At 35.9% G+C, this 12,707-nt stretch overlaps 1 protein-coding gene across 1 annotated transcript; it reads left to right on the top strand.

Moving 5' to 3' along the window:
* The first annotated feature begins 955 nt into the window (after positions 1 to 955).
* LOC110717636 (uncharacterized protein At5g19025-like) lies at positions 956 to 7,741 on the top strand. Its single transcript, XM_021896384.1, has 2 exons — positions 956 to 1,783; positions 7,405 to 7,741. The coding sequence occupies exons 1-2, from the start codon at positions 1,074 to 1,076 to the stop codon at positions 7,442 to 7,444; spliced, it is 750 nt and encodes a 249-aa protein (XP_021752076.1). The 5' UTR covers positions 956 to 1,073; the 3' UTR covers positions 7,445 to 7,741.
* The last annotated feature ends 4,966 nt before the right edge of the window (positions 7,742 to 12,707 follow it).

Raw genomic sequence — 12,707 nt, 5'->3', positions numbered from 1 at the left:
AAATAATAGTGGATATTTATGAGATAAACAAGAAAATACAAGTTGATTTTCATGATAAACAAAAATAGTGTTTATCTAGTGGCATTTTTATAAATAAGTTAACAACTTTTTTTAAATACGGATTCCATAAATGTTAATTTATTTATAAAAATACCATGTTAACTAGAATATTCTGTTGATTTATTTACTTAAAAGTCACTAAATAAACAATACGGAGTATTTATTTATCTTGAAGATTAGACGGGGCTCCCTCTAAATAAACCATTTACGGAGTACAAATTATAAAAAGTAAAATAAAATGAACTCCTTACTTGCAAATGTCACCTTAGTTTAGATCCTACTCAACCAAATTTTCACTAAGAGTCTAAGACCATCTCCATTTGTGAAACTCAAGTTTGAGTATTAAAATACAAAATGAGTTGTTTTTTACCTCAAATGGTGATACCCAACACACTTCTCAATTTAGCTCCTCATGTGAAGTGTAATTTCTCAATGGTGAGACTCTCTAAAGTATACTATAATCACTTTCAATTTATGGTCCATCAAATTTATATCGTAAGTTTTTCAAAAAATAATAAAATTAAACTTAAATAAATTACAAAATATATTATAATATTAATAAAGGATCCACACTTTTTGTCAAATGATATTCAAATTTGCCAAATTTAAATATCAACTTATTAGTATCCTTTGGAACAAATACTCTCTCTCTCCTAAAAAAACTCCCTCAAATCTCACGATGGTCTTAAGACCTGTCCCATGTCTTTCCCTTCTCTCTCCACCCAACCTCATCACAAATCTCAACCCCCCAACTTTACAAAATAAACACTCATTTTTTTTATTTTATTTTTTCACGGAAAAAAATCACTCGTTTTAAGAACAAAAACAAAAACAAATTCTTTCAATAAAAAAAAATTAAACCACCCGATTTAAAAAAATAAAAAATAAAAAAACCCCCATTTTTTTTACCAAAAAAAAAAAAAAAAAAAAACTGACCACCTTCCTTGTGAATAATCTCATCCCCAAAAAGGCACTACCTTGACCCATCACCCACCTCCATTTGTTACACTAACATGCGCCATCACCTTCACCCACACCCCATTTTCTCTCTCCTCACTTCCTTCCCCACCACAATTACAACCATGCCTCCTTCTTCCTCCTCCTCTCCTCTCTCCAAACCCCGCAAACCATCTTCCTCCTCCGCCGTCAACCACCACTCCTCCACCCTCTTCTGCCGCCACCACTCCCCCTCCGCCACCGCCACCCTCGATCTCCTCATCCTCATCCTCGTCCTCTTCTCCGGCACCTTCCTCCTCACTTCCTACTTCTCCTACATCTTCAACTCCCTCTCTCTCCTCCTTCCCCCCCTCTTCATCTCCCACTCCTCTCTCCTCCACCAATTCCCCCTTATTTACCTTCTTGGGTTCCTCCTCTCTTTCGCTCTCGTTGCTGTTTCTTTCGAGATTTGCTGTTGCGGTGGATTTGGGTTTGGGTTTCGATCCCGGAAATGTCATAACCCTAAGTGTAAAGGGTTGAAGAAGGCTTTGGAATTTGATTTGCAGTTGCAGATTGAGGATTGCTTGAAATCGGGGCCCAATGATATTGATAAATTGCCGTGGAAAGGTGGGACTGAGTCTAATCCTGATTATGAGTGTCTTAGAGCTGAGTTGAGGAAGATGGCGCCGCCTAATGGTCGTGCTGTTCTTCTTTTTCGTGCTAAATGTGGCTGCCCTATTGCCAAATTGATCGGTTGGGGACCTAAGAAAGGGAGAAAGCATAAAAAGTAAGTGGAAATTTTCTTTCTTTTTGGTTTTTGATCATGGGTTTTTGTTTTAAATATTGAAATTGTTATTGATTGGTTAGTTGACTATTGATATCATTTTGGTGTTTTTGATGTATTGAAGAATCAATGGATAGATAGAATTGTGTGATGATTGATATTTGGTTAGTAATTAGAGTTTTCCAATTGAAATATATCTTGCTGTGATTGTAATATCATATTGAGTATTATTGAATTCTCTGTTGATTGTGTTCGAAATCAATAATTTACGGGATTCTTAGCGGATTATCCATTCATGATTGGCCTGCTTTTATGAATCAGCATGAAGAAAGCCAGAAAACTTGTGTCATTACTTGTGTTTTGTTTTTTGATATATATTGTTCTGTGGTATTACAATAGTTACATAGGTTACATAGTTTACTTCTGAGCTTATCTAGCTCCAATTCATTTGGTAACCTGTAGAGTGGTGTAGTCTAATTATAGGGGTTGCCATTAGCTGTATTGTTAAACTCAAAGTTGCAGTTAAGACTCAGGATGTAAAGCTTCTAATTGGTACGGCCAATGATGTGTTGTACTTCCCTAAAGCAATGCTTTGGCAATTTCATCACTGGAACTATCTGCTATCAGCTTGTTGGCTTAAGTTTTGTTAGCCTATGTAGATTAATCACTGTAGGATTGGCGTTAGGATTCTTCATCATCACATCCATTTTACTTGCAGTCGGTGCAGAGAGGGTTTGGTGGAGCCAGAGAACTACCGTATTTTGTTCAATCAATCTTTATCATTTGGATAGTTAGTTTTTAGCCTTCTGTTTCTGTCTTCAAAATACCTAACTCATTCTAGGTGAACGATTCCCTCCCTTGTGCCCTCTTTATCTAATGAAACCAAGAAATTCATTTTCTTTGTTTTTTGAACTATTAACTGGCGTATCATTTCATTTATATTACTTGTTGTGGTCGGTTGATGGTAAAACAGAGTTGCAGAAGCAGATTTAATAGCATATTGTACTTTGTAGAAATGGTGTTCAAGTGAAGTGGTTTTTGTTGATTGGTTTTGACTGACTACTGGCCTTTAGAGCTATTGTACTGTGACCTACTGGCTTTTAGAATTATTTGTGGACTTCTGGTGACTACTAATAATCGTTAGTTTCTCTATCCCTTAAAGTTAAGGTGTTTATGCCAGTGAATTGGTGTGGAAATCAGAGACTGCAGATGACAAATGAGCTTTTGCTATTGCCCTTATCAGTTATCACTCATTACATAGCTTAGAGAAAGAGACTAACTGGTATAGCATGGTCTTAACTAATCAGCAGTCGCTAATATTCATGGGTAGAAAGGATAATGCTATAGACTCTCTTAATGCCTTTCTTGTTGTCTATTGTGTGCATTTTTGGTTCTTCAATGCTGGAATCAGGATTGGATATAATACTCCATTATTATTTTGCACTTAGTTATTGTTTCCTTGTTACCTTCATAGCCTTTTGGTTTAGGCTTAGGTTATGCATGGAATTAATTTGTTCATGTTTGTTCCCTCCCTTATGCTTTTGTCATATGTGCTTCAAGATTACCTGCTGTTATTCATTCCACCAATCTTCAGTTACTTTTAAACCTGTCTTTATCTCACTCTCAATTCCATTTCCAATCCAGATCAAGTTTGTAATAACTTGATTGCTGTCTGTTACACTGCTCCCCAGGTTTCCTTGTAATTTTTTTTTTTGGATTTTAGAGTTAGGTTGTGCTTGAAATAATTTTGTTCATGCTTATTTCATCCTTTGTGCTTCCGCCATATATTCTTCGAGCTCATCCATTGTTGTTCTTCATTCCAACACCCATCAGGGCCATCACCTATCAAGTAAACCTGCTGTTATCTCAGTCTTACTTCCTTTTGCCTCCTGAGATGTGAGATGGTCTTTATATCAACTCCATCAGTGTCTAAGAACAACACAAATTTCTTTCCCCTCTTTTCTGATGGTGTAGTCAAAATCTTGCTGTAAAAAAATCTGTTTTTGCTTGTTCACTGATATATAACAAAATACAAATTAAGTAATTAACCTTATTTCTAAGACCTCTATTTTTTTTTATTTTATTTTTTTTTTAAATATGTGCTTTGTTGTTATCTCATATAAGCTTGGATCTCTGTATTTTGTCAAGTACTGTAGTCACCAGGGCTCTCCTTGGTGTTAAACTAATGGAAGGGATATAAAAGGGAACTCTCTGACATATCTACTTGAAACACAAATTCTTGAGTGTGCAATTTTTACTGCTCCCTGTGATGGCATGATCAATTGAAATTTTGGTTGTGGCTGTGTCTTGAGGTCCAAGGCTGGACTGTCAGAAATCTTATTTTTGGTGGTTAGCTCAGGTATCTTAACTACTTGTTAAGAAACTGTGAGTTGTTGGAGTGCTTGTGGATTGGAATGAGATCATGAGAGGAACAGAGAATGGAGTAGTCAAAATATTGATTGAACTGGTTGTTGAATGATGAAGCATCCAGGGTTAGTGGGGGATAATAGCCGAATGAACTGCACGCAGTCACTTGATTATGGGCATGTGACAGTTGTATTTAAAGGGTATGCAGATGATGAAGGATTGCTTTGGGGTTATTTTGCTGTAGAGCCTGGTGGGTTATGGTTTTGTTTGACTTGATAAAGTATGGAAGTTGCATTCCATCATGTAATAATAACTAATAAGAGCTATCAAATGTGGTTTGGGGCAATGATAACTATTCGCTCTCGATGATGTATGGATAAAGGTCATATCTCCAGTTTGCTTCTACACTCGGCATCATGCTTCCAGCTTATCTTTATGTGTTACATAACACATTTCAGACTCGAAACTGTATGCTCTCTTGATGCTAGGAAAAAACTTCGTAGTCAGGTAAGATTTCTTGAATGAGTTTGGTACCTTAACTTATGGAAATAACTATTAGCTTTAGGATATATCATCTTCTGAGCACCATTAAGGTGATCCTTTATTTGAAACTGCCTGTGACTAACGGAAAATTTAAGTCCTATCATATATAAGGTTGTACATTGAAAAAACTGGAGGATGGGGTTCTGGCGTTCTGCAGTAACTGTTTTTAGTCTTAGTTTTTGTATGTGTGGCTGTGTGAGTGGGGATGTGCCTACATGCATATGTCTGTGACTGTGGATATGTGATTTTGAATTAGGGTGTGGAGGAGGGAGGCATTAGCTATTTCTAGATGCAGTTTCTGTTTCTTAGTCTTAATATATGTGCACATGCATCAGAAGATGTGTTCGTGTATGTTTGTATTATTTGCATCAGAACTCCTTTCCAGGACTAATACTTTGTACTACATAATTTATTTGGCACCAGTCTCCTAATTTTCTTTTTTCATATGTTATCGATATAGGAAGCTTTTATGTCTTTGTAGTTTTCCTGTCCTCTTTTATGGGTAGCCTGAAAGTTATTCTTTTCCCTCTTTGTTGGATTACCCATTCCTCCTGGGGCAAAAGAATATGTTCTTTTGCAATCTGTAAAGAAAGGTTATTATTCTCCTTTGGGCTTGTCAAATCAAAGATATATTGATGCCTTTTAGTTGCTGCTAATTGATGGAAACCTGATAAGGCTCCAATATTCTTTTAAAATTAGGGACATACTTTTTATTGAATGTCAAACTAAGAATGATGCAATAATTGAGTATTGATTAGTATGATAAATCTCGTAAGTTAATATTTGTTGTGGTAAAGTATCATTAGCCATCAGCTGGTTGAACTGTTGAATGAAATAGCTGCTGTAAGGGAAGTTGTGTTTGATGTTAATAGCAACTTTTACCTGTTTGTATGAGAAGTAATATGTTAGAATGGTGGTTCAGTTGAGTGCTACTTGTGCCTGCTTTGGTCAGAGATGCTAATAGTGCCTTGTAATATAAGGTAATTACTGCTATAATACATTTTAAGAGGCTGAACTTTATATTGGCAAAATCTGAACAAGTTTTGTAGCTGCTGGAATCTCTTTTCTATTCGCTTATGAGGGCCATACAGGCCAACAATCATAGTGTGTACTGTGTAGAGCTGTCAAAAGTAGACCCGACCTGTAAAATTAACCCAAACCAGACTTGGACCTTATCTGACTCACTCAACTTGAAATCAACCTGAGTCCTGGGTTGTCATCCGCACTCGAGACCCAAACCTGAACCTGATTAGACCAATCAACCTAATCCAAATTACTGATTTGAACCAAATCCAACCCGAACTCAAGGATGACCCAAACTTAACCTGTTGAATACTAAATTCAACCTGACCTACTCAACTTGTTATTGACCCGATTCAAATTCAACATGGCCTATTATTGACCCAACTCGAATTCATCTGGACTTGTCAATAGTACAACTTGTATTCAACTCAACTCTAATACAACCTAGATAGCCTTTATCTTATACAATTACATTACTTACATACATGCCCCTAATAGAATCTGTTTAATACTATATGAAATGTACATGGATGATGACCCATACACAAACATGCTAATAACGCTACCTAAACTTGACCTGATCCAAATTTAACGTGATCTGACAATGACCCAACCCAAAATTGACCTGAACCCGATGATGATCTGGCCTTAACTAACCTGCTACAAATTCATATCATACTCGAACTGAGTCAACCTTAGCCCAATTTGAACCGGACCCGAACCCGATAGGATACATGAGCTGAACTCCGCATTGATGAACCCAATAATTGAGGAGGTGTTTGACTGGTTAATCAATAATTCAACATCTTGAATTTTAATGTTCTGATAAACGCTACCATAATTAAAGTGTTTCGTGTTACATCAAATTCTAATTTCATTCAATTTTCATAAAGTGACTGAATTTTGTGAATTTGACCACCACCCCCCCCCCCCTCCCCACCCCCAACCCCTCTCACTTTTCCTACCATCATACATAATCAGAAAGGTGTTGGTTGAGGTTGACAGTTGTGATTATTTAGTCAAATTTAATCAACTTTTTTTGTGGTCTAGCTCTAGGAATCCCATGGTTTGGCTGATATGTCTTTCTGCTCTTGTTAATTTGCAAATCTGTTTGTCACATCCTAATAGCATCCTCTAATTTCGTTGTCTTATAGTTGATAAATTGTTACCTGGTATTCACATGCCCTTACATTCTCAAGATATTATCACTGGCAGTACATTGATAATTTTGTTCATTTAAATGCTGATATCATCAGTGGTACTCGATATTTCACAGGTCAGGGCTTTTCGGTGACACTTTTCTAAAGATTTTTATTTCTATGTCTGTGGTAGAGACTGCATTTAAGATCCGGTTGTACCTGGATGAGCAAAGTTGATAGCCTTTACTTCTTACTTCATATATGTACCCTTTTGTGTGTGTTTGTGTCTGTTATTTTTTTACCCCGAAATGGATGTTTGATAATCTTGATATGTAAAGCAATAAATTCCACTTTAGTTGGACTGTTATCAGACCTGTTTCCTGTGGTACTTGGACTCTCTATCTCTTAAGATAGCTTGACACATTCCTGTGTCTGGCATGATTTAGCCCAAGTAACATTCTACTGACTTTAGGCTTCACCGGCATCTTCCTTTCATGCAAAGTAGCTCATAATATATAATGTAAATAAATTGATGATGTGTGGTTCTTGCAGGGCTTTATCTAATTTAGCAGCCAACGGAGATCATCGCTGATGGTTCATTTCAAGATGGCTGCGGCCTGTGGCTGTACTGATACATAGTTGATATAATCCTTTCGTGCTACTAAATCAGCTGATTTGCCATTTCGATGGAAGTTGGATGTTAGAGGACCAAACATTTAATTGAAACTGGCAGAGGACAGCCTTCCATCTGAATTGCATTTTCTGTATGAATGTCATTATGTAGAACTGAAAGGATAAAATACTGTTTAAAATTTCATTATGTTATGGATTGTTAATATCAATTTAATGCCGATAAATAAATGAAAGTTTATTTCCTTGTTACTGTCCATACCTTTTGATCCACACCACATATTTGACTGAACATAATCAGAAATTATCATCGATAAATAGCCAGGCCTATATCCACATATTCCAAAAAATACAGGGTAACAAAACTTTAGATTTTATCATTTCATCATTCAGGGAATCACTGGCTTACAGCTGTTTCTTTTGAAAATGATAAAGGTGGTACTTCTCCCGTTTCAAATCAATTACTAGTACTCCGTAACATATTTTGACTTTTATTTATCTACTAGTACATACTATGCCTGACAAACTTCTGGGAATTATAATAATAATAAAAAAAAAAAAACATAGTTGTGTGATATTTCATGTGATAAAATATGTCATTTAATTTGAAACAGAGAAATATTACATCTGTTTTCCTAAATTCCACTCTCTTCGTCACTTCATGTACACGGAGTATATTACTTTTAATTTATAAGGTAATTGTATTGTTTATGACATCTTTTATTTTATTGTTATCACCTACCCAACAAAAACCATTTTGTTCAGTTTGAATGGTTATCTTTGCAATTTTGCTAGTAAGATTCAAACAAGAAATGATAAGAATAAAGGTGATATTAAGGCCTTGGTATAGTATTTGCGGACCAAGCCTTGCTTGATAAACAGCATTAAATGGAATATTGAAACATTTATATAATTAGAGAGAGTATATTGTCCTCAACGTATGATCAATTGATCATGGAGTGGTTAATTTCACAAAAATCCTTGTCATCTGCTGAGACATTTTCAACTTTCTGAATTATGATATACTCTCTAGATATACATCGTAGCTCACTTAGAACATTCAAGATTGCAACTTCCAAGTACACTTTTTTTTTTTTTTTTTTTTTTTTTTTTTTTTTTTTTTTTTTTTTTTTTTTTTTTTTATATCTTGCGTTTTTGAGGATAGGACATGGGAACTAGGGGTGTCAGTGGGGCGGGTCAAGTAGGAGACCCGCCTCATCTCATCTCCGCCCCAATGGAGCGGGGATAGGTCCCGGTTTGGCGGGTGGTGTGGAGGGGATGGGGATAAAAACCATACCTATCATGGTGACGGGGCGGGGGTGGATTTTAGGTTGTACCCACCCTATCTTCGCTCCGCCCCACCCGCCCCGCTTTATACCCGCCCCATCCCCACCCCATACCCATCTATGTATTTAAAAAAAATTATATACTTTTACACTATTTCATATAAAAAATTATGTAAAATAAAGTAGTAAATATAATTCATTATAATATACTTATATTATAAAAAATAAAAAAAAAATAAAAAATTATAAAAGTGTAATATAAACAATGAATTTTTTTGTTATTGTAATCTAAATTATGTAGTGTTGTTGTATTTGGAGGCGGGATTAAGCGGGTCTTGGGTGTGGATTAGGTGGGGGTGGATATCTAAGTGGGGGTGGGGTGGGGATGGTTTTAGAATTGGACCCGGTGGGGCAGGGATGGGGATGGGGATGGGAAAGCCAAAATCCGCCCCACCCCGCCCCGTTGACATCCCTAATTGGGAACTTAAGGTAAGATGAATAGTACGAGTAACATATGTACATACTAACATAAGGCTTGGTTGATGGTTTTTATTAGAAATACAATAGAAAATCAATCAGACTAGAATGCTAAATCCATCAGTTCTGAATCTTTCTGATGGAGTAATTTTAGGAAGCACATAGGAAAAAACATAGGAAAACCTTGGATAGTCATAAATAGAATGCAATTGTGGGTCTCTCTATTCAATCTGATGCTCGTGAATCGTGATAGGTTATACATAGCAACATAGCCCGAATGTAAGCCTACAAGTTCAAGACATGTCTACACCATTAGACACTACAAATTCAATATCAGGCATTACATAAAGCAATATTGCTGTATTGATTTTCTCACCAGTACAAAGCATCAGAAGGACAGATAACCCACCTTCTAGGAAGGGTTGTCAACTGCCCCCACATCATGTGCTAAGGTGAGAGCGTACAACTAGAATACAAGCACATAAATTTGCAAAAAAATTACAGAAAGTTAAGCTAAGGTAACTCTTTATCATCTGATAGGGACTGATACGGTAGCATCGCGCAGCAACAGCTCAACCATGATCCACTTCAAATGAAAACAGGTAATCGTGCATTAGTGAACCATCTCTTCATCAGGTACAATTTCATCATGTAGCAACAGGTCACCATGTCCATCAACACGAGCAAGCCGGCCAATAACATGAGCATTCAATGTCAGAAACACGCTGCTAGAACCACAGTTGCTGAGTCTAAAATTGTTAGCACTATGGTCTCAAGTTTGCAACATGATCTCCTAGGTTATTAACAGAGCAGTAATTAGCAATTCCATTCCATTATAAACTGTCTAGGGCAGGGAGATTGCAATCCATCACCTGAGTTGTCAGGGATTTCTGTGTGCATGCAGCTGGACTGTCATTGTTCAAACGCATGTAAATAATTAGCCATATTTCACATTATAAACTGTTAAGTAAATATTAGACAGATAAAAAAAACAAACATTGAGAGCTTCTTAACCTGCATGTTTTCGTTTATGTTAAATTTCAACCCGTCCAGTTATCATGTGGCAAGAGCATAAGCAAAACCGATAAGAATCCAATGCTTCAGGGCTTCCAATATAAGTATGGTAAAGACATCCACAAACCAGCATTTGCAAGAGTTATACCCCGTAATGCGGAGATGAATATAGTAGAAGTGGCCAGAAAATCAGAGTCAATGTAAACAAATGAAAACCAAATTCAAGTGAAAGGTCATGTTCTTTGGACTTACATAAGCTCAAAGGTTTCGAGCATATAGGAGCATCTGGGTTAAGGCACTGCAAAATTTAGAAATTTATTTAGTATGAAGTGTTTTCAGTTGCTGCAATCATTTTTTTAAAAAAAGAGAAGCCTACATGTAAGAAAGAAACATTTATTTACCTGCATCGCGCATCTCCAACTCATTCTCTTTGGAATAACTATAATCACAATAGCAACTTGCAGCCAAAAAAAAAATGTCATTTTTCCTCCAGTTTTAAGGCTTCATTTCATATTACAAATGGAATACCATTGCATCAAGAAACCGCTGCAACATAATGTTCCTGCAAAGGCTCGCAAAAATAAAAGTTACTAAATAATTACTTATACAACAGAATACTCACTTACACAACAGAGAACAATTAAACAGATAATAGGAGCTTATTATGGTGCATATGATTTGCAAGGTTCCCCATCATATCTTAAAAGTCATTTAATTATGCGTGTTTGTGTTTTTCAGTAAGGTTAGAAATCCTTTCAGGCTTAAAATGAGAGTGAAGAGATTTCCATGGTATCCATTATATTTTCCATTAATACGAGAGATTTCAATTTGGTGAGATGCTCTATTCCCAAATTCTCCATTCCTTTGCAATCCCTAATGTCGAGGTGTTGAAGAGAAGAGGCGCAGCTTCGAAATGCCTCCGTAATTGTTCCCAAATTTTCTAAATTATTCAAATTGATACGAACAATTAAGATCATATTTTATTTTCAAAGAATCGAGTTTTACTGTCATACATTTATCAAGAAACCCAATGCTTGAGTTCAAATTCCTAATTTCAAGATCACCTCTGAGGTTATTGATAAGAGCTTTCAAGTCTATCGATTTAGGAAGCATCTTCAAATTATAATGTGAGAGTTCAAGGTGCCTCAAATGTAACAATCTACCTAGTGTGTCTGATAAAGGTCTAGAGGCAGAAAATTGTATAGACAGTACCCTTAAAACGACTATATTTTGAAATAATTGGCTGCAAAATCCCTTCATTCCCTCCATCATCACCCATAAAACAACTGAACTTCAAGAATAAAGTGCGCAATGTTTTACTGGTATAATTACTTAAACTTGACCAGTTAGCCGGGCATTCTTCACCATCAAAAAACAGATGACGAGCTTTCCCTTCAATTTCACGTGTACTACAAGTACTCAATGTCAAGGTCTCCTTCCCAGCTATCTTTTGAGCAAGGTCATGTATGAGATCATGCATTTCAAGTTTCTAGAACCGTGTAAAATAATTAACATCTTAAATTATATTTATGAGTGAAGGGCAGCCACCCGATGTACAGTAAACACTAAAACTATTATGTATTAACAGAACATCAGAAGCCACAAGAATAAGTTTATAACTCACCATAATCATGAGCAAAATTGAAGAACTACTGCAAGAAAAGAGATTTTATCATATGATTTGCAAGGTTTCCCATCATATTCAATGCTTTATGTTAGAAAGCAAGAGTTTCTTACCATGTTTTATCACTAGAAATCTAGAATATTTTATTTCTTTGCTGCTCGATCAAAATTTTTGCGAATTCAAAATTTAATGTCCAATAACCATTGCCAACAGAGTTTCTGCAGAAAAATAAAACATTCAGTTTGATAGGTGCATCAGAGAGAAAATGGATATGTCATACTTATGCAAAGACGTATGGCCCATGTAATCTTCTCAATTCCCATGGTTAATTTCTGAGGCAAAACAAATCTTAAACTCAATTAAATTTGATTGATAATGAACCATGTGTTTAAATACCTTTAGACATCAGAACATCATCTCTTTTGGAGCATGAATTGCAACCAATACCACCAGCTAATTACTCAAGTATGAAGACTGCCCTTGCCTAACTCATGCAAAAAAGAATAAAGCAATATTCAACATCAACATAGAACTTATTCGAGGAAGACAATAAATTAGCTAAAAACCCAGCATTCTGTTTCATTTTTGTTCCTGCTAGTAAAGGCTAAAGGGTATAAAAAAAACAAAACACTGCCTGAGATAGTATGCTAAGTATGCTAGTGTATATTAATTAGGCACCATAACAAGATATATCTTAACAGTATTTATAGTGCTCATTAAATTAGAACTGAAGGGCTAACTTACCCCATGTCCGCAGCTACTAGTCCTAATCCTGCAAAACTGTATTTGCTTAAGGAGTTGATTGCCTTGTTTAAGATATACAG

This window comes from Chenopodium quinoa, unplaced genomic scaffold (genome assembly GCF_001683475.1).
Source record: "Chenopodium quinoa cultivar QQ74 unplaced genomic scaffold, ASM168347v1, whole genome shotgun sequence".
Lineage (NCBI taxonomy): Eukaryota > Viridiplantae > Streptophyta > Magnoliopsida > Caryophyllales > Amaranthaceae > Chenopodium > Chenopodium quinoa.
This window is presented reverse-complemented; position numbering and strand designations above follow the sequence as displayed.

What these genes read in the sequence shown, in the direction of transcription:
- LOC110717636 (XM_021896384.1), top strand. Translation starts at nt 1,074, where the DNA reads ATGCGCCATCACCTTCACCCACACCCCATTTTCTCTCTCCTCACTTCC. An exon ending in AAAGGGAGAAAGCATAAAAA is followed by an intron (nt 1,784 to 7,404) that starts GTAAGTGGAAAT and finishes TGGTTCTTGCAG; the next exon opens with GGCTTTATCTAATTTAGCAG.